A 20,734-nucleotide genomic window follows, 5' to 3' on the forward strand; every position below is an offset into this window, starting at 1 on the left:
CGTTTTGGGTAAACTACTTAGGATTTTCTCAATAATTAACTTTTGGCCTTTCATCCATTTCAAATTGGCTCCTCAACAAGTGAAAGCGTCAATTTTGATCTTTCAATCTATCAACATCGTTAAAGCTAATGGATCTAAATTCTAATACAAAATTTCATGAATCTAAGTGTGAAAATTGACTGAAGGATCAAAAGTTAATAGTTTTTATTGTTGAGGAGTTAATTTGAGATTTGAAATAGATGAGGTGCCAAATCTTGACCATTGGAATAGTTTAGCGGTTCTCTAGGTAGTTTACCCTTATATTTCACTAATTATAACGAAAATAACGACTTTTTTTCCTTTCTTTTTTGTTATTAGGAGAGGATTGGGGAGCTAAATTTCTCAGCTTAGCCCTTTCAGACATGATGAAGCATTTTTAATAATGTGCAAAAATTTTCAATTTTCAACTTTTCAGCCAAGTAATTATGCTAAATGGACATAAAGATTAATCTGTTGCTTAGTTTAGAATAATTCAAATGGATGGAACTGTGGAATAATCAAGTTTTGGAGAGCTGCCTTATTTATTCTTCAACAGAAATGCTCTTCATTCTATTACAAGTCTCTAACACTACTTTTTAAAGTCACTTGCAAAAACTGTCATGGTGAGCTACAATGTGAGTGCTCAAACAAAACTAGTCCTTCTATTGAAAGTCCCTGCAAATGAATTTCAGGTAGTATTCTAATTCATAGAAGCCAAATACTAAAAACTTTGTTAAATTTAAAAAAAGATAAATGTAAAGAAAAAAACCCTTATTTATATTCCCACTTGAGGATGAATAAATGTTATATTTGCCATACTTCCTGAGGGTACCTTCACTCCCAAAGCTGCCAAGGTTTGTTTCATTTTTAGATTGTTTGGAGGCCATCAAGAATAACTAGTATTTAAGTGAAGTTTGGCCAAGTCCAAGCTAGTTTCTACCTCTGTTTCTTCTGGGAAACTTCCTATATAATTGAATATTTGATTTCGCCCTCAATCAGGCTTATAACATGGAGCAGGACAACAGTCACCAAACCATTACAATATCCTTATTGTTTCACGCATCTTCCGACTTTGATCAAGGGTTAGATCAGGTCATCAGACACATTGACTTTGTTGGCTTCAGTTTTCAGTTACTTGATCTCAGACCCTTTCCACATTGAACTCTAGCTATAGCTGATGGTTTCTGTTCAAAGAAATATGAACTTTTCCATCTGTTTACTGTAGATATGAAGTTATCAACTGAGGAAACAATCATGGGGAGGAACACTGATGACAAAAGAGCTGTACCAGTGGGAAGAAAGGTATGATCAACTTAACTCAAAAGCTAATGATTTATGTTGTAAGTCATAACACACATATGTATAACTGTTTCTCGGAAAATGCTCAAATGTCTGATATTTTGACTTCAACAAAATGGTCAGGGGACAAAGGAAGATGATCTGAGAAAATCTTTATTCAAATCTATCGCGAGATCACCTGTTGAAGATGGAAGACCAAGCAGTATGATTATTAGGGTAAGCTGGAAAAATAGTTGATGCTTTATGAAGCAGTAATTTTAGCTAAAATTGAGTTTCTGATGCACATTTGGCATTATACAGAAAAAGAACACAGTCATTCCGGCTCATATAGTAGCAGAAGCAATATCTACACTTCATGGTCTCGATCTACGATGGTCAGGGCCAATTACACCGGCTGAAATGCAATATGTTGAGCAATATGTCCTAGCCAAGTATCCCGAGTACTCGAGTGCGCTGGTGGAAGGTGGAGACAAGACGGATTTATATGATCTTTGCATCAAGGGAGAGTTCTCAGAGCTGTCACCTGATGACAAGAGAAAGTCACCTAGGACAAGTGTGGGATCCAGAGAACCATCTACACCCTCTTTTGGTAGCAATCTTCCTGATATGGACAAAATCCAATTGGAGCCATCAAGATTACTTGATATCTTAACCAAGAAATCATCTTTCTTAGGGAGCTTCATCTCAATCCCCGAAATTCAAGCTCGAAATAAAGTTCTAAACCACTGTGGATTACCTGAAGAGGACTATCTTGTTCTTTTCACCCAACAGTACAAAGATGCCATGATGTTGGTTGGAGAGAGCTATCCATTTTTCAGGGGAAACTTCTATTTAAGCATTATTGGCGAAGAATCAGATTATGTAAGGGAATTTGCAATGTTTAAGGAATCAAAAGTCATCCTAGCACCAGAGTCCTGGCTGGATTTGAGGATTAAGGGATCACAACTCAGCCAGTATTTCAGAAGAAAATGCAAGCACAGCCCGAAGGGGTTGTTTTCTTATCCAGCTGAGGTCAATGGGATGCGATACTCAATGCACTGGGTTTCTGAAGCTCACCGGAACTCATGGCATGTTCTGCTTGATGCGACAGCCCTCGTGGTAGGACAAGACAAGCTAAATCTTGCACTTCACAGGCCTGATTTTGTTCTTTGCAGCCTTGAGAATGGTCATGCCAACCCTTCAAAAATCACCTGCCTGCTTGTCAGGAGAAAATCGTTTGATGTGTCCATAGCTCCAGCTCAAGCATTCAAATAATAGTATTTGCTAGAACAGAAGAACCGTTAAAAAAGTTGTGCAATGCTGTAACATATTTACTTCAAGACAAACTTTTCCTGTTTATATATGCTTAACTAATCTGTCGAGCTTACAGGAAAAATCTTCAAATTCAGCATCCATGGTACACAACAGTTACCAGAAATTGTTGGCTTATTTTCATAACTAAATGTTATGAAATTTCTCGTGTAATTGTCAAGGAAACCACAAGATGGAAAAGGGAGAAATGCAGAAGAATTTTACAATGACTGACTTTTCTGTTCTGCTAACCCCTTTGTTTGCCTCTATTGTTTGATCAGGGATCAACTGAATTTCCCAATGTCGCAACTAAAGCTAGTTAAGATGAAATTTGGAGTACTTTTCAATAATTTTCGTCAGTTATTGCTAAGAACTTATAAACAAAGTTTTATTCAATCTTAAGCTACATAAGTTTAATTAGTTTCAAAACTAGGATTTTCATTTTGGCTTCTTACCTTCTATACATATATACTATTTTACTTCAAAAAAAAGGTGAGGAGTGCTTGACCAGTGGAATAATAATTCATTTTTTATGTTTCTTATTTTTATGTAGTAGTTCTTTTTCATTCTAAGAACAAGAGGTGGTGAAGATGGAAATTCTCAATTAACAGTAAAGTATTTAGGAACAGTCTGCAGTTGTTAGAGAGTTACTTAACTACAAGAGTATTGCTGCACATTTCCAACCTCACAGATCAAGATACCTTCTCAAATTGTTGAAAAATAGGAATTCAATCCCTTTTGGTAAAAACAAATCCTTCGCCTGGTGGAAATGCTAATCAAGTTTCTTGAATCCTTCGTGAACGCTTCTCTTGTTTGTTGTGGGATAAGCCAACTGAGGATTGACTGCGGTTGAGTGATAATAAACAGGAAAGGTTATTGAACGACGAACACATTTATCTAGATGCATCATGCTGAATTCTAAAGCATAATTGATTCTATAAATTCATGACCACAATATTTTTTTTCCATGCTCCTCTATGAAGACAGTCATGTAAGTAAGACAAGCACTCTCATTCAACATGCTACCGACAGGCTACTGCGGAAGTTAAAGAATGTAAATTCTGACATACCAGCTATTAGAAGTTTATGACTGCTAAAATGCTAAAACTACAAACCTACAAGTAGAAAAAGGACAAGATCATGAGAAGAAAAGAAAGCTCCAGAATAGAGTAAATGATGACTTTGTTCTGTTCTTCAATTATATGTCAAGCCGTAACAGAAAAAGAATTCACGTCAGAACCTGAGGCCACAGCAGACAACTATTGCTAGCAAATGACCATCTGGATAGGTCTACATCAGGCATGCAGTGATTTCACAATGTTGAAAGCCATATCTTTAAACATGTAAGTTATATATATTCAAAAACGATGCCTTTGTCTCATTTGTTAGATTAGAGTTCAACTATATTTCCCATTATAGCAATTAAGAATTAGAAAGATAAAAGCAGCTAAGAAATGAGATTAATTTTTTTAAACCTTCCAAGATCTAGGAATTTCATTTTGGCTTCTTACTTTCTGTAGAGTATTCTTTTCTTTACTCGATATAAAAGGTAAGGAATTCTTTGTCAGAGCATGACTATTCCCTTTTCTGATGTTTCTCGTATTCATACTGTAGTTTTCTTTTATTGTAAGAAAGAGGGGTGGTGAATATGGACATGCTGATCTGAGCACATGAGAATACGTTAAGGAACAGTGCAGAGTTAAGGTGCAAAGCTTTGTAACTACAAGGTATTGTCGCAGATTACCATCCTCACTGATCAAACTGTTGGAGTCTAGGAGCTCAAATCCTCGTCTATAACCAATTCCTTCATCTATCTTGCTTGTTGCATCCTTCAAGATTGTTTCCCTTGTTAGTTGAGGGCTAAGCCAAATGATCATTGACTGAAGAAAATTAGGAGGAATGGTTATTGAAGGGTGAACACTGATTAGCCTAAGATGCATCTTACTGGATTCCGAAGTATAATATTTGAATAAAACAGCACAAGGATACCTTGTTTCACACTTACTTGTCAAGACTCAAGGCAATCATATAAGAACAGGAAAGTATTTAACACGCTGTTGACAAGAAGAAAAGAGAGCTCCAGAGTACAGAAAATTACAGGCTTATATATATGGTTGTACAATACTATGTTGATCCATAAAAGAAAAAGAAAACATGCTAGCAAAGGACCATCTGAATAGTTCCACATCAGCCATGCTGTATGTTTGATGAAATAGGACACCTTAGAACATGTAAATATGTAGATATTCAAAAACAATGTCTAAAATAAAAAAAGATGATAATTCTTGGATTCCACATGATCGTTTCTCTTGCCTGTAGAGGGCTAAACGCAAATGAAGAACAGGGAGAAATTTCCTTACCTATGTCATACCTGTTTGATAACCTAATTTAGCACTTAAATTTAATGGATTTCTTAATATATTCAGATCATTTGATAATAAAAAATTGAACATCTGAATTAATTAACTGGCATTGAATTTCCTAGACAAAACTTGCTTCCAAAATTAAGTGATAAACTATTTACTTATTACTGAATATGATATGTATTCAAATGTATTAGATTTAATACTTAACAATTCAATAACTTAATAGATGTAGACTTCATATTTCAGTTTTATCAAACACACAATGTCTCTTCCAAATGTGGAGAAAATGCTTATATATGAAGTCATCAGCACACTAACAGCAACACTTCGATCAAGATGTTATTTTGGAAGTCAAAAATCAAAATGAAGAACATCACTCATTAGCCAGTTCAGAAGCTTTCAGTTAAAATAACATCTTAATACATCATAAGAAGAAGAAAAGAGACAGTGCCAACAAACAGCAAGAAACAACACTTTTCACAAGTGGAATAATATGTTCGCAGTAAGCAGAAAGCATAATTTTGCTCCTCTTCTGGGATCTCATTTATAGAAAACTGTCAATTGCTAAAAATAGATGGTCAGCAGCTCGCGAGACAACTCAATGCTTTCATTGTAATGTCAACAAAAAGCCACATGCGCTGCTGAACCTATGACACTTGCATGAATCCTAATGTGGTATGCACACAACAATTACAAAACTGCACACAGCTGATAATTTAAGTGGCGTATACTCCAGTTGAAGAGTAGGAGTAATGCAACTATTGCGTTGGCCTTGCGTTAGGATTGCAATTGACAACCCCCACTCAGTAAAGCATCTAAGTTAAGTTACCCGACACTGTGTAGGATACCGTATGTCAGGGAGCCTGCCGACAAGTAGCCTATCAAGCTTGTTTGTCTGATGATCATATGAATAAACAATTGTAAAGCAACTGGGCTTCTTATTTGGTAGGTCGGAAAATAATATCTGCCCAGTAGGGAGGCTGCCAACATAAGCTGTTCCCCTTGCCAAAACTTCTGAAGGCAAGGGAATGTCATGCCTGCTCCAGGATTTACCTTCATTAATGTACGAGTGACAAAACACCTAAGAGTTTCAAAATCAGTGGGAATCAACAGACCTATACGTCTCATGAATTGTACAAGCTCCCATCTGTTTCCCTTTATCCTGAATAATGCATCGTCTGGCAGTTCTATCAATTGGAATTTCTCTATGTTGAGATCAAAAGAAATCAGCCTTCTACAATCATCCTCACAATCAACTACCCAATACAGGATCCCACCAACCAAAGGCTCTCACTTGAAAAGATTTTTCTATCGAATTTTATCAGACGTACAAGTGTTGAGTAAAAGAACTGAAATTCTACGGGTGCTTCTGTGTCAGGGTTTTCTAGTTGATCAGATCTGGCATCAATGTAGACTGGGATGAACATTGGGATGCCACCATGATATGATTGAGCACCAATACTTTGAAAGGCACTTGCACTTGTGCAGATTCTTGACCCTTCGAAGCCTTACAAGTATTTCAAAAACCAAGTCATCTGATAACTGCTTCTGTTGTGAGATTATTGAGCCATTTACAGCAGTGCCTTCTGCTGTTTGATTAGAATTCTGACGATTCCTCTCATCCATTTTTTGATCATCAAGTGTCTGAATCCATGATCTTCTCCTTGGAATATGGTCTGCTTCTTCCAGGTGAGCTGAATCAGGGATTATTCCCCAAATCCGTGGAAAATACTAAACTTGGATGTAGGAAGATATCCTACAGGAAAGATAAACAATCCCACAAAATAATACATCAGTAGCCTTGGACTAATACATATATGTAGACTGCTAAGATTTCTATAGCATGGTTTCCAAACCAACAAAGGAATCAATTATACAATCGGACTCCAGCTTCTACAATTTGGCAACTATCAAATAAAAGAAACTTGATTTAATTCCTAGGTTTCCAAGATAGTAAATAAAGTTCCCCCACAAATCCTATCGTTCTCTTCATAAGAGTTGGAATCCTTATTCCTTTATTATTTCATCTACATTTTCCTGTTTTCTTATTATATCCCATCTGGTTTAGATCCTAGAATAAAATGTATAAAGCTACAGCAAAGAATGTAAACAAAAAAAAAATCCAATTTCTAATATGATATGATATGATGTCTGCGATTATTATTTCGCAGCATAAGAAACTTGATTTAAGTTCAACAGCGTCCACTACTTCCTAATGACCCTCACTGAGCAAAAAATCTAATGGGGCAAGATTTTCCTCTATAAAAGTTACCCCAACACCTAAATTTGTAGCATGACGTATCTGAGGTGGGCTGCCAACCAACAGCCTCTCAAACCTATTTTTCTGATGATCATATGAATAAATTGGCACGCAAGCTGACTTCGACTTCTTCTGATCTAGTAACTTAAGGTTGGAAAACAATATTTGGCCGGTGGGAAGATTGCCAACAAATACGGCAGTTCTCTCTTCTGAATCTGATCCAAGTGGCCAGGGGATATATTGCTTGATCCAACATTTGGCGTCATTACCATCATGATCTAGCAAGTGAACCCCAAAACAGACATAATCAGAATTCAACAGGCCTAGGTGTCCCTTGAACTGCACAAATTGCCATTCCTTTGGATGGACTAAAAATTTGTAATCCGGCGGGGGTTGAATCAGATCAAACCTGTCTTTCTTGAAGTCAAAAGAAACTAGTCTTGGCTGATTATCAAGGCAATTAACAATCCAATACATTACTCCTTTAACTAAAAGGTACCAAGCAGAGGAAAGGCCTGACCCTTCAGAAGACACGACCTCGTCCAGCTCTGGGGAGTCGACGTCTAGTGCTGCAGAGGAGTCGGCCGAGGAGGGAACTGTCGAGACCACCCCAGGGTTGGAATGGGTGGTTCCGAGATCTTATATAATGACGATCTCGGAACTGAAATACCCCACAATGAGGGCGTGCTGGAGCCGGTCGCACCAAAGGATGTCGCTGAAATAAACTTCGGCAAGATGCTAACAGGTGTCGAGCCTGTGCAATAAAAAATACCTGCTCGAGAAAAATAAATTTTCTGTGTATAGTAGTGAGCAGGGTCGAATCCACAGGAACTGGAAAAAATTCGATTCTTTTTAAATTCGAGACACGGGGGATTTTTTTTATCAGATAAAACTAAAAATAAATAATTTAACAATTTAACTAAAAATAATTAATTAATTAATTAATACAAATGTAAATAGCAATCTAATAAATAATAAATAAATTCTAGCCAAGGATACAACTACGCAAACACAGTCCATTCATCCGATCATTGATGCAAAGAAGGTTCACTTAATTTTATTAACAGGTTAGTTATAGTCGCCGATAAACTCTAACGACCAGCTTTTCCTTAATTTATTGATAACCAAGGTACGGCCGTTGATTATCCCTAACCAGGAAATACTCCTAGGTACGACCATAGGAATTAATTTCCTAATTGCATTAAAAACTATAAAAACCTAACCCAAATTAATAACACGCTACGAGGGTTATTTAAATCAGATTGCATGTTCCCCTAGTATGTGAAAATGCTAGTTGTCACTAATATTAACCAACTAAACAATTACGGATTTAATTGATTAATTTGACAAGAGATTAATAAGTCAAATTGCACATCGGGCCCTTGATATCCAATTAACAAAATAATCCCATGGAAATTCAAATAGAAACATATTAACAAATTAAGGAACACGTAAAATTAATTAGATCTCACAGATATTTGGGACTGCATCTTCGCGTTGATCCTTGACTAAATGAGAAAATTAGCCACTCCTCATAAGAAAATTCCCACGCAATTTAATTAGAATCAAATACATAAATAACTAACTAAGAATTTAGAAAGAAACTTGAGTCTCCGTAGACTCTTTGAAGAAAAGTTTCGCACCACACAACAAGAGAAGGAAGAACTCCTCCTCCGAAAACCAAAAACTACCTCTATCATCCTACGGAGCTTCTTTGGAGAGAACTCAAAACTAGTTTTTATATATTCTGCCTTCTCTCATAGCTTTTTTTTTTATTTAGCAGAGATTTGGATTTGACTGGTATTTCTTTAATTTGCTGCTTATCTTACTGTTGTCTTGATGAATAAATGTGGCATCTCACTCGTCTATTGCTGGTTATGATTTGTTCTATGAATTTAGTTTAAGTGGCAAGTAAACGCATGTTATCTTCATGAATATCATGAGTTTAATGACTTGGTGCAAATTGTGGTTAACTTGTTTAGGCAATATAAATATTTTATTAGCAATTGTTGTGTGGATTGGGCAATTGTTGATCTTAGTTCTCCATATTAGGAGATGACGTGGGCCATGATCTTTAATTATCTGGTATTCTGGTGCTTTAATTGTGATTAATAAATGACTCTACTCCGCTAGTGCCGTCACCCAGTAACCGGGAGTCTTCACCACAAGTGTCGACTTTCGCGTCAAAAAGTGGCGATATCTATGAGTAGTTAGTCCTGAAGCTGTGAAAAGTTGAGTAACTGGGCTCTTTTATCTAAAAATGTCAGAGTTCACGTCAAAAGACTTGAATAGCTTGGGACTGAGCATTTATTGAAATTTTTTTTATTATTATCAAAAAAAAAAGAAAAAAAAAGAGAAGAAAATAATAAGTAAGCTTATGATCATATTGGTCTGCCGATCCTTGTTCTTCAATGTTGAGATTTTAATTTTCAGTTGACCCAATTGCTAACTTTTGCTAGTTTAATATTTTGATTTCTTAGACGAGTTAGCCATGAATTGGACGAGTCTATGATTTCAGGAGCTAACCGGGAGAAATATGTCTTGACACTTAGCCACTAAAACTTGATTTTGGGATAAGCGTAGCTTGGCAGTAAATGAAATAAGAGTTAGCCATTGTTGAGTTTAGTATTCCCATACTTGAGGACAAGCATGATTTAAGTGTGGGGGGAATTGATAGGGTATTAATTGTTAGTAATTTTATCATTAATTCTCCTCTTTATCCTTGCCAAATATTGTTTTAATTGTCAATATATATTTATATTTGGTATTTGGATACAATTTCAAGGAATGGAGCAGAAAACTACTAAAAAGGGGTACTTTCTTGAGAAGATTAATCTACACGTGAAAGCTTCTGAAAGCTTCACACAACTAGCCCACATTGTGCAAACCAAAGGATTTCCTTCCCTTTCTGCTAATGAAGAATTGACTTGATCTGATGAAATTCACTACCAATAAGAAATTAAAAGAAAGGAAATGACCAACATCTCAATTAGGCGGGGACCACGTAGAAAGTTTGTTCTTATTGTGGGAGATATACTCATTAGCCAAGGTGTTGGCTTTGATGATTGAGCTTTTCCAATTTGCTTCTTACGTCACTAGTTTCTAAGAAGCAAATTGGAAAAGCTCAATCATCAAAACCAACACCTTGGCTAATGAGTATATCTCCCGCAATAAGAACAAACTTTCTACGTGGTCCCCGCCTAATTGAGATGTTGGTCATTTCCTTTCTTTTGATTTCTTATTGGTAGTGGATTTCATCAGATCAAGTCAATTCTTCATTAGCAGAAAGGGAAGGAAATCCTTTGGTTTGCACAATGTGGGCTAGTTGTGTGAAGCTTTCAGAAGCTTTCACGTGTAGATTAATCTTCTCAAGAAAGTACCCCTTTTTAGTAGTTTTCTGCTCCATTCCCTGAAATTATATCCAAATACCAAATATAAATATATATTGACAATTAAAACAATATTTGGCAAGGATAAAGAGGAGAATTAATGATAAAATTACTAACAATTAATACCCTATCAATTCCCCCCACACTTAAATCATGCTTGTCCTCAAGTATGGGAATACTAAACTCAACAATGGCTAACTCTCATTTCATTTACTGCCAAGCTACGCTTATCCCAAAATCAAGTTTTAGTGGCTAAGTGTCAAGACATATTTCTCCCGGTTAGCTCCTGAAATCATAGACTCGTCCAATTCATGGCTAACTCGTCTAAGAAATCAAAATATTAAACTAGCAAAAGTTAGCAATTGGGTCAACTGAAAATTAAAATCTCAACATTGAAGAACAAGGATCGGCAGGCCAACATGATCATAAGCTTACTTATTATTTTCTTCTCTTTTTTTTTCTTTTTTTTTTTGATAATAATAAAAAAAATTTCAATAAATGCTCAGTCCCAAGCTATTCAAGTCTTTTGACGTGAACTCTGACATTTTTAGATAAAAGAGCCCAGTTACTCAACTTTTCACAGCTTCAGGACTAACTACTCATAGATATCGCCACTTTTTGACGCGAAAGTCGACACTTGTGGTGAAGACTCCCGGTTACTGGGTGACGGCACTAGCGGAGTAGAGTCATTTATTAATCACAATTAAAGCACCAGAATACCAGATAATTAAAGATCATGGCCCACGTCATCTCCTAATATGGAGAACTAAGATCAACAATTGCCCAATCCACACAACAATTGCTAATAAAATATTTATATTGCCTAAACAAGTTAACCACAATTTGCACCAAGTCATTAAACTCATGATATTCATGAAGATAACATGCGTTTACTTGCCACTTAAACTAAATTCATAGAACAAATCATAACCAGCAATAGACGAGTGAGATGCCACATTTATTCATCAAGACAACAGTAAGATAAGCAGCAAATTAAAGAAATACCAGTCAAATCCAAATCTCCCCCCTCACTTAAAGCACACATTGCCCTCAATGTGACAATTAAACAGTAAAAATAAGAAGAAGGGCAACGAAACTCCCCTGAAGTTGTCAAAACAGCGCGGGTTAGGCGGAAGTTGAGGTTCAACACCCACGTGGTGCATAAACGCCGCCAAATTCTGTGCCATGCTATGCACATTAACATCAATTTTTGATACTTGAGCTTCCAATTTCTGAACTCGCATCTGGAGTTGGTGCCAGTTATCAGCCCCCTGGGATTGGAGGAGGCGGAGCGGAGGTCGAAGGGCCAGGGTCACCGCTAGTAGTGGAGGAACGGGCAAAAGATGAACGAGGGGGAATACGAGATGGTCCCGGCGGTGGAACCTCCCACCCATTGTCACCCTCCCTAACCAAGCCCATTTTCTCTAGACAAGGGATGTCTAAGGGCTCCATTTGATATGCTACATGCAAATCATGGTTAGAGAGATCAAGCACATGCAAATTAACAGCCAAATGGGTAATGTATGATCCAAAAATCAAGAGGCGCTTCTTTTTAGTCAAAATAGACTTGAATTGAGAAGCTAGCCAGCAGCCCAAATTAACTTTAATGTTATTATGCATGCACCAAATAAAGAAAAACTCCGACTTAGACAAAATGCCCGAGCTATCTCGCCTGCCTGAGAAACTATAAGCCAAGAAACGTTGGATGTAACGAGAAGCCAGGTCCTTGAGATAAGAGCTCTTGGACTTTCGGGGGTTGTAAGGATCATAGTCTACGGACATTTCTTTCCAAATAGAGCTATAGCGGGAGAAGAAGGGTTCTACGTAGTCACAAGCACTCTCGGCATACTCACGAGAGTCGGCGTAGGCCCTATCAATAAAACCAAAGGCTAGATTGAAATCAGTAATGGAGTGGTGGAATTCTTGACCCACTAATCGAAAACGAATGACATTGGGGGTGGAGACTGCGTAACCAGTGGAAATGGTAAACTCAAATGTGGTATAGAACTCCCTAACCAAGTCAACAAATGCCGGACAGTAAACAATAGATGTGTAAGGATGCCACCCTATGGCATTAATCAAGCGGTCAAAGTCAACTGGTATATTCAAAAGACTTAAGGTGGCAGCGTCCTGATAGCGGCAAGGAATAATTCGCCGTTCACAACGAATAGCATATCGCTGTTTGTCGGCGGCTCTGGTGAAATTCAAATTACCACCAAAATGTGAAGGGTCAGAAATATGGACGCCTCTCTGTCTCCCAAGACGAGCCCTTCTCCCAGAGGAAGAGGAATCGTGCGAGGGGTCAGAGGCGGGAATGGTGGGTTGAGGTGGGGGAGGCCTAGAGGTCCTAGGTGTCCTAGACCTAGAAGAGGATTTGGGTTTCACCATTTTCTCCAAATATCACTCAAATCAACAACAGACAACAATTTTCAACAAAATTTAGAACCAACAAATTCAAAGCAATAACAATTGTAATAACCACTGTGGCCTCTCTATTAGTCAATTTGAGACCCAATTAATGCCCACCAATTCAATTAATGCCCGAAAACAATGCCAAACAATGCAACAATTAAATTTAACGGGCAAAGGACATCCAACCAAGTTGACTTGAGCAAACTATAAGTAGTGTTAATGTCTAAACAAATCATCAAATTTCAGCAATTAGACATAATACTACCCAAAATCTCAATAACTGTCTCTAATTCGACAATCAATTTCTCACTCAACTAACCCTAATAAGCATCCAAATCAACAAACAAACGGAGAAAGGAGTTACACACAAGATCAGAACACAGCTCCCAATAATGCAATAAAACAACAACTCAAGTAAATCAAAACAACAAATATGAGCAATTGGTCACAATTCTTCCCAGAATCTCAACAAATGTCTCCAAGAAATGAACTCAAATTAATAGCACAGAGGCAGCTCATTATTTAATTGAGTCCACAGAAATACTTACCTCTTACCCACTGGCGTCGTTGGTGGGTGTCCGTGAGCTGGGTTGGGGAAGCATGAGAAGATGCGAGAGCAGGGGTCGTGTGTGAGTAGAGAGGAGAGCTGCGTGCTCGAGGATGGGGGATAAAAGGAGCTGCGTGCGGTGAGAGGAGCCTCGTGCGCGCGGGCTAGGTGGGCTGATGAGCTAGCTCGATGACTGATGGGTGGGTAGTGGACAGTGGCCGTGGGGTGGAGCTTGCGATGTGGTGGTGGCATGCAGAGGTGGATGCGTTGGTCGCCGGCTGTGCAGTGGTCAAAAGTTGAGCTTGCGCGGCTGCTTGGTGTTGTTGGTGGAGACTGAAGGAAGATCTCCACGTGGCTGTGGAGCTGGTTGTGGGTAGAGAGCTGGACTGCCGTGGGTTTCAGGCGGCAGTCGGCTGCGGCTATGGGCTGGGAGGAGGAGCTGCGCGAAGACTGGATGAGAGAGAGAGCGACGGTGCGAGGAAGAGAGGAGAGCTAACGGTGTGGGCTGGTGGTGACTCGCGCAAGTGGAGGAGCTTCAGTGGTGAAGCTTGGAAAACGAGGTAGGCGTTGCTCTGGTGGTTGCTTGCGCAGTGAGGAGGAGCTGCGCGGCGAGCTGGTGGAGCTCCATGAGCTGGTGGTGGGCGCGAGGTGAGAGAGAGAAGAGGAGGCGAGCTGCTGGTGGACGTGGGCTGGTGGTGACTCGCGCAAGTGGAGGTTGCGCAAGGAGAAGAGAGCGAGGCGGAGTGCGCGAGGAAGAATAAGGAATCGGGGAAGAAGAAGAAAGAAAAAGGAAAGATAGGAAAGAAAAGAAAAAGAAAGAAAGAAAAAGAAGAAAAGAGAAAAAGAAAGGAAAAAAAATAGTTTTTGGTCTTACATTTTTTTTTAAAAAAAAATTCAGAAATTGAATTGCTGAAAAACTAACCGAATGTTAAGAAAGGAAGTAATTGTATTTTGATTTTTTAATTATTATTATTTTTTTATTGCAAAAATTCGAATTTTTGAAAAGAAAAACATAATGAAGGCTAAAAAGGAAAATAATTTTATTTTATATATATATATATATTTTTAATAATTTTTTTAATTTAAATTTCAAAAATTTAATTGCTAAATTAATTTTATTTGTATATTATTATTTTTTCCTCAGAAAAAAAATAAGAATAAAAATAAATTTTTTTTTTCTGGTTCATCAATCATGGCATGGGCACGCCAAGATTAGTAAACATCCTCTGACCTTGAGAATCAGTTTTTGAACATTAACGCGTGCCCTCTCTGCGTGGGCACGCCAAGATTCTACTTCAGAATGTTGAGATTTTACCAGTATGGCGTGGGCACGCCATGTTTTAGAAACATCCTCTGACCTTGAAGTAGAAACTTGTAAGATTAATGCGTGCCCTCCTCGCGTGGGCACGACATGATCACCCGTCCTGGTCATAGTAGAGAAAATATCAAGTTTAAGCAATACCCAAGTGAGAAACAACATATTTAACGAATTGAACAACAAAAACCAATAAAATCAAAGGTTGGGTTGCCTCCCAAAAGCGCCTTTCTTTAACGTCTTTGGCTAGACGGAGTTCAGAATTTGCTTAAACTAAGCAAATCGGGTCTTCCAGTTGCATCATCTCCTCCCGTTCAATTGGAAATCCTTCATAATACGGCTTGAGACGGTGACAATTCACCACAAATTTCTTCTCCATTTTTAAACTCTGGATCTCCACTGCACCATAATGAAAGACATTAGTCACAACAAAAGGACCAATCCAACGAGAATGTAATTTACCTGGAAATAGTTTCAATTTGGAGTGGTACAGTAGAACTTTTTGCCCACAGACGAATGTCTTCCTTGATATCTGTTGATCATGAAATACCTTATTCTTTTCTTTATAAATCACCGCGTTCTCGTATGCTTCATTTCGAATCTCCTCCAATTCTTGTAATTATAACTTTCTTTGAATTCCGCCTTCCTCGATATCCATATTGCATTGTTTGACCGCCCAAAATGCTCTATGCTCAAACTCAACCGGGAGATGACATGACTTTCTAAATATCAATCGGTAATGGGACATGCCAATGGGTGTTTTGTATGCCGTCCTATATGCCCATAGTGCATCCTCTAGTCTCATACTCCAATCCTTCCTATCGAGTCGGACCATCTTTTCTAGAATTGATTTGATCTCTCGGTTCGATGCTTTCGTTTGACCATTTATCTGAGGATGGTAGGATGTAGAAACTTTATGCAAGACACCGTATCTCCTAAAAACTGCAGCAATCGTCTTGTTACAGAAATGAGTACCCCGATCACTTACAATTGCTCGCGGCATTCCAAAGCGGACAAAAATATTAGATTTAACGAATTTTGCAACCACTTTAGAATTATTAGTGCGGGTGGCCTTTGCTTCTACCCACTTTGAAACATAATCTATAGCAGGCAATATATATAAAAAATCAAAGAACATAGGAAAAGGACCCATAAAGTCAATGCCCCAAACGTCAAAAATTTCAACAAAAATCATTGGGGTTTGAATCATTTGATCCCTACAAGAGATATTACCTACTCGTTGACACTTATCACAAGACTTACAAAATGAGTAGGCATCATTGAATAGAGTTGGCCAATAGAATCCACTCTCTAGCACCTTACGAGCCGTTCTCTTCGGTCCAAAGTGATCTCCACATGTAAAAGAATGACAATAGGCTAGAATAGATTGAAATTCAGCTTCACTTACACATCTACGGATGATTTGATCGGCACCCCGCTTCCAGAGGTAAGGATCATCCCAAATGTAAGACTTTGCATCGCTTCCCAAGTTGTCTCTCTTCGCCTTAGGCCATCCTGTAGGAAATTTGTTAGTGACTAGAAAATTAACAATATCTGCATACCAAGGCAAAGATTAATTAATAGAAAATAAATGCTCATCGGGGAATGCTTCTCTCAATGGGATGTCATTTTCGACGACTTGTACTCGACTCAAGTGATCTGCTACCAGATTCTCCACTCCTTTCTTATTTCGGATCTCCAGGTTGAACTCTTGTAGCAATAATATCCACCGTATCAATCGCGGTTTTGCCTCTTTCTTGGTCAACAGATACCGCAAAGCCGCATGATCAGAAAAAATAATAACTTTAGCACCAAGTAAATAAGACCGAAATTTCTCTAAGGCAAAAACAACTGCTAAAAGCTCCTTTTCGGTGGTTGAATAATTCAATTGAGCTCCGTTCAAGGCTCGAGATGCGTAGTAGATAGCATGAGCTGTTTTTCCTACTCTTTGACCCAATACTGCACCAACTGCATAGTCACTGGCGTCGCACATGATCTCGAATGGGAGGTTCCAGTCAGGGGGTTGGATAATAGGTGAGGAGGTCAATAACTCCTTTAATTTATCAAATGCCCCCTTACATGTTTCATTAAATTCGAAGGATACATATTTTTGTAAAAGCTGGAATAAGGGTGCTCCAATTTTCAAGAAATCCTTGATGAATGTTCTATAGAAATCTGCGTGACCCAAGAAAGAACGAACTTCCCGCACACTCGCGGGGTAAGGTAAAGTAGATATAACATCTATTTTTGCCTTATCAACCTCGATACCTGTAAATGATACTACATGACTCAAAACTATCCCGTGTTCAAGCATAAAATGACATTTTTCCCAATTAAGCACGAGATTAGTTTCCATACACCTTACTAAGATCAATTTCAGGTTATCTAAACAGTTTTCAAAACTTTCACCATATACATTGAAATCGTCCATGAAAATCTCAATAATTTTCTCAACATATTCTGAAAAGATACTTACCATGCATCTTTGGAAGGTAGCAGGTGCATTGCACAATCCAAATGGCATTCTTCGGTATGCAAATGTTCCAAATGGGCATGTGAAAGTAGTTTTCTCTTGGTCCTCGGTGCTATGGCAATTTGAAAATAACCTGAAAATCCATCCAAGAAACAGTAGTAAGCTCGACATGCTAATCACTCTACCATTTGGTCAATGAAAGGGAGGGGAAAATGGTCCTTTTTCGTGACGGCGTTTAGCTTCCGGTAATCGATACACTGTCGCCATCCGGTGGACTTTCGAATTGGTACGAGCTCACCCTCTTGGTTTGGTTCTACCGTCACCCCTGCCTTTTTCGGGATCACCTGTATTGGACTTACCCACGGACTATCTGATATTGCAAATATAATTCCAACGTCCAGTAGTTTGAGGATCTCTTTCTTCACTACCTCCATCATGAGAGAATTTAATCTCCGTTGAGCTTGCCGTACGGGTTTAGCATTCTCTTCGAGTCGAATTCGATGCATACACACCGTAGGACTAATTCCCTTGATATCGGTGATGGTCCATCCTATCGCCTGCTTATGTTTCCTGAGAATTCGAAATAGTTTATCTTCTTGAATCTTTGATAAACCCGCAGAGATGATCACTAGAAGTGTCTCCCCTTCACCCAAGTATGCATACTTCAGGTGTTTCGGCAGCGGTTTCAGTTCCAAAACAGGTGCCTGCACCACAGATGGAAGTAACCTTTTGTGAGGTTCAGGTATAAAAATGGGTGCGAGATCATACCTTGTCTTTGTGGTTGGTGACGTTTGCAACGATCCAATCACACATTTGAGCACTTCACTCAACTCTACCCCAGAGGTCGTTTCAGACTCGAAGTGCCTAGTTAAGACGACCTCTAACTCATCCCTGCCTTCAATTTCAAAAACCTCCTGTATAGCAGGGTCAATAACATTTATCGAGAAAACAGAGCCAACATTTGAATCGGATGGATATTTCATTGTCTCAAAGATGTTAAAGTGAACAATCTCATTATCAAATTTCATAGACAAAGTACCCTTATTAACATCAATTTTGGTTCGGGTTGTGCTAAAAAAGGGTCTACCTAACAACAAAAGTGACGGATCACGGGAGTGTTCATCCTCCATGTCGAGCACATAAAAATCAGTTGGAAAAACCAATTCATTAATTTTTATCAAAACATCTTCAATCAACCCGTCAGGGATGCATTGGTCCTGTCAGCTAATTGAATTATTATCCCAATCTCTTTCAAATGGCCTAAATTCAAGGAAGCATAAATGGACTTTGGTATGACATTAATTGAGGCTCCTAGGTCTAACATGGCCTTTCCAATCAAAATATTACCTATTCTATAAGGAATAATAAACATACCTGGATCTCTGCATTTTGGTGAAAGTTTCCTTTGTAGAATTGCTGAAACATTCTCCCCAACTATAATTCGTTCATCCCCCTTCAACCGCTTGCGGTTGGTACACTGGTCCCTCAAAAACTTTGCGTATCTAGGTACTTGTTTAATCGCATCCAGTAGGGGTATGTTGATTTTCATCTTGCGAAAGATCTCCAAAACTTCTTTTTCCTTATCTTGCTTCTTTGGTTTCTCCAACTTGTTAGGAAAGGGAGGTGAATTAGTTTTACCTGTAGTAATTGGGTTCGGGAGTACCTTTACATTTGTGTTGTCTCTGCCCTTCTCTTCCAATTTTTTCTCAATCCGTTCCTCATCCTTGTCTTTAGGAATCACAGGTTCAGGTCCTTGGACTTCCTTGCCACTCCTCAAGGTTATTGCACTTACATTCTTTGGATTCGTCTCAGGTTGCGATAGCAACTTTCTTTGAAATTTGGACTCCAAACGGTTGATCGTTATGGCCATTTGATTCATTTGATTTTGCAATGATTGCACCTGTCCCAGTTGATTCCTCATGCTTTGCAAGTCTGAATCCATCTTTTGTTGGTTAGCAAGAAATTGCTTCATCATCTCTTCCATGGACAGACTTGAGTTTGAAGGGGGTGGTGGGCGAGGATGGTACTGCTGTTGGTGTCCTTGTGGTCTATTTGGCACAAAGTTAGACTGTCTATTCCCTCCATAACTAAGATTGGGGTGATCTCTCCAACCAGAATTGTAGGTACTTGAATATGGGTCGTATTGCTTTCTTGGTCCGGGCGCGTAGTCAGCCATGTTCACCTGTTCTGCAGTTTCTTCTTGAACTAATGGACACATTTCCGTAGGATGACCCACGACAGTGTATACCCCACACACTTTGGCTTGCGATGCATTTCCCACAGCTAGTTGTCGCACAAAAGATGTCAATTCAGAGAGTTGCTGTTGAATAGAAGATGTTTCTGTCTCATTCACCTTACGCGTAGGGATGTCCTCTCTTGAACCAAACTGCTGTGAGTTCTCAGCCATCCCTTCAATCAACTCCCATGCTCCTCGAGGAGTTTTGTTCACCAATGCCCCTTCACTTGCAGCATCGATTATGCTTCTGTCCCTAAAAAGCAACCCTTCATAGAAATATTGAATGAGCAGTTGCTCACTTATCTGATGTTGAGGGCATTTGGTGCATAGTTTCTTAAACCTCTCCCAGTACTCATAGAGTGACTCGCCTGGGTGTTGTTTGATGCCACATATCTCCTTCCTTAGGCTTGCAGCTCGAGACGTCGGAAAGTATTTATCCAAGAATTTTTTCTGCAGTTAGTCCCACGTGGTGATACTACCAGGTGATAGGTAGTAGAGTCAGTCTTTTGCGGAGTCCTTCAAAGTGAAGGGGAAGGCCCTCATCTTTATTTGCTCTTCTGTAATTCCCGAAAGTTTCATACTGTTGCAAACGACGTCGAACTCTTACAAGTGCTTGTAGGGCTCCTCACCTGGAAAACCATGGAAAGATGGTAAGAGATGATTTAGACCAGATTTTAGTTCAAATGGAGTGTCATCATTTAAATGTGAAAAAGTAATGCACAAGGGCTGCTGATTTAAATTAGGAGCAGCCAACTCCCTTAGTGTTCGTGTATTTGCCATAGTGACTTCCTCTTGGTCTGAATCACTCGAATTGTCACCAGACAAATTTGTCGGCTCAACCTCTGGATCAAGTTCCTGAGGTGCAATACCGTCTTGCTCCTCCCTGAGCTGCCTGGTTTCTTTCCTCGTTCTACGCGCTGTTTTCTCTACTTCAGGGTCGAAAATTAATTCGCCTGTACGAGAAGAGCGAGGCATAAACTGAAAAAATACCAGAAAAAAATGAATTTAAAAAGAAACAAATGATTAACGCCAGTCCCCGGCAACGGGGCAAAAAATTGACAGGTGTCGATCTTGTGCAATAAAAAATACCTGCTCGAGAAAAATAAATTTTCTGTGTATAGTAGTGAGC

General features: G+C 38.8%; 3 protein-coding genes, 1 long non-coding RNA gene and 1 other non-coding gene across 12 annotated transcripts; 2 read left to right on the forward strand and 3 right to left on the reverse strand.

Moving 5' to 3' along the window:
- Positions 1–886: 886 nt before the first annotated feature.
- Positions 887–2,834, forward strand: LOC113690826 (uncharacterized). 3 transcript variants are annotated; one of them, XM_072050408.1, is made up of 4 exons: positions 887–1,148; positions 1,244–1,320; positions 1,441–1,533; positions 1,618–2,834. In XM_072050408.1, exons 2-4 carry the CDS (start codon positions 1,246–1,248, stop codon positions 2,569–2,571), a joined length of 1,122 nt encoding a protein of 373 aa, XP_071906509.1. In that variant the 5' UTR covers positions 887–1,148; positions 1,244–1,245; the 3' UTR covers positions 2,572–2,834. The 3 variants fall into 3 exon arrangements, with proteins under 3 accessions (XP_071906509.1, XP_071906510.1, XP_027064702.1); XM_072050409.1 differs by having other exon boundaries at positions 887–1,110; XM_027208901.2 differs by having other exon boundaries at positions 887–1,320.
- LOC140007614 (uncharacterized) lies at positions 1,455–14,378 on the reverse strand. 6 transcript variants are annotated; one of them, XR_011814905.1, is made up of 4 exons: positions 13,583–14,378; positions 4,352–8,005; positions 3,309–3,450; positions 1,455–2,511 (listed from the first exon to the last, which is right to left on the reverse strand). It is a non-coding gene; the product is annotated as an uncharacterized lncRNA (long non-coding RNA). The 6 variants fall into 6 exon arrangements; XR_011814908.1 differs by lacking the exon at positions 13,583–14,378 and having other exon boundaries at positions 4,352–6,729; positions 7,754–10,307; XR_011814907.1 differs by lacking the exon at positions 13,583–14,378 and having other exon boundaries at positions 4,352–7,650; positions 7,754–10,307.
- Positions 14,379–14,767: 389 nt separating this feature from the next.
- On the reverse strand, positions 14,768–18,499 carry LOC140007682 (uncharacterized). Its single transcript, XM_072050718.1, has 6 exons — positions 17,668–18,499; positions 16,547–17,164; positions 16,160–16,450; positions 15,872–15,997; positions 15,359–15,428; positions 14,768–15,005 (listed from the first exon to the last, which is right to left on the reverse strand). The coding sequence occupies exons 1-6, from the start codon at positions 18,497–18,499 to the stop codon at positions 14,768–14,770; spliced, it is 2,175 nt and encodes a 724-aa protein (XP_071906819.1).
- A 62-nt stretch (positions 18,500–18,561) lies between these two features.
- Positions 18,562–20,580, reverse strand: LOC140007683 (uncharacterized). The gene is made up of 2 exons (XM_072050719.1): positions 20,235–20,580; positions 18,562–19,871 (listed from the first exon to the last, which is right to left on the reverse strand). The coding sequence occupies exons 1-2, from the start codon at positions 20,578–20,580 to the stop codon at positions 18,562–18,564; spliced, it is 1,656 nt and encodes a 551-aa protein (XP_071906820.1).
- Positions 19,907–20,013, forward strand: LOC140007926 (small nucleolar RNA R71). The gene has a single exon (XR_011815368.1). It is a non-coding gene; the product is annotated as a small nucleolar RNA R71 (small nucleolar RNA).
- Positions 20,581–20,734: the final 154 nt, after the last annotated feature.

The sequence above is a fragment of the Coffea arabica genome, chromosome 5c (genome assembly GCF_036785885.1).
Source record: "Coffea arabica cultivar ET-39 chromosome 5c, Coffea Arabica ET-39 HiFi, whole genome shotgun sequence".
Lineage (NCBI taxonomy): Eukaryota > Viridiplantae > Streptophyta > Magnoliopsida > Gentianales > Rubiaceae > Coffea > Coffea arabica.

What these genes read in the sequence shown, in the direction of transcription:
- LOC113690826 (XM_027208901.2), top strand. Translation starts at nt 1,246, where the DNA reads ATGAAGTTATCAACTGAGGAAACAATCATGGGGAGGAACACTGATGAC. An exon ending in CTGTACCAGTGGGAAGAAAG is followed by an intron (nt 1,321 to 1,440) that starts GTATGATCAACT and finishes CAAAATGGTCAG; the next exon opens with GGGACAAAGGAAGATGATCT. An exon ending in CAAGCAGTATGATTATTAGG is followed by an intron (nt 1,534 to 1,617) that starts GTAAGCTGGAAA and finishes GGCATTATACAG; the next exon opens with AAAAAGAACACAGTCATTCC.
- LOC140007682 (XM_072050718.1), bottom strand. Translation starts at nt 18,499, where the DNA reads ATGGAGGATGAACACTCCCGTGATCCGTCACTTTTGTTGTTAGGTAGA. An exon ending in GGTAGAACCAAACCAAGAGG is followed by an intron (nt 17,165 to 17,667) that starts GTGAGCTCGTAC and finishes TATCATTTACAG; the next exon opens with GTATCGAGGTTGATAAGGCA. An exon ending in TCTGGTAGCAGATCACTTGA is followed by an intron (nt 16,451 to 16,546) that starts GTCGAGTACAAG and finishes CTTGGTATGCAG; the next exon opens with ATATTGTTAATTTTCTAGTC.
- LOC140007683 (XM_072050719.1), bottom strand. Translation starts at nt 20,580, where the DNA reads ATGCCTCGCTCTTCTCGTACAGGCGAATTAATTTTCGACCCTGAAGTA. An exon ending in ATCTTTCCATGGTTTTCCAG is followed by an intron (nt 19,872 to 20,234) that starts GTGAGGAGCCCT and finishes ATTTCTATGAAG; the next exon opens with GGTTGCTTTTTAGGGACAGA.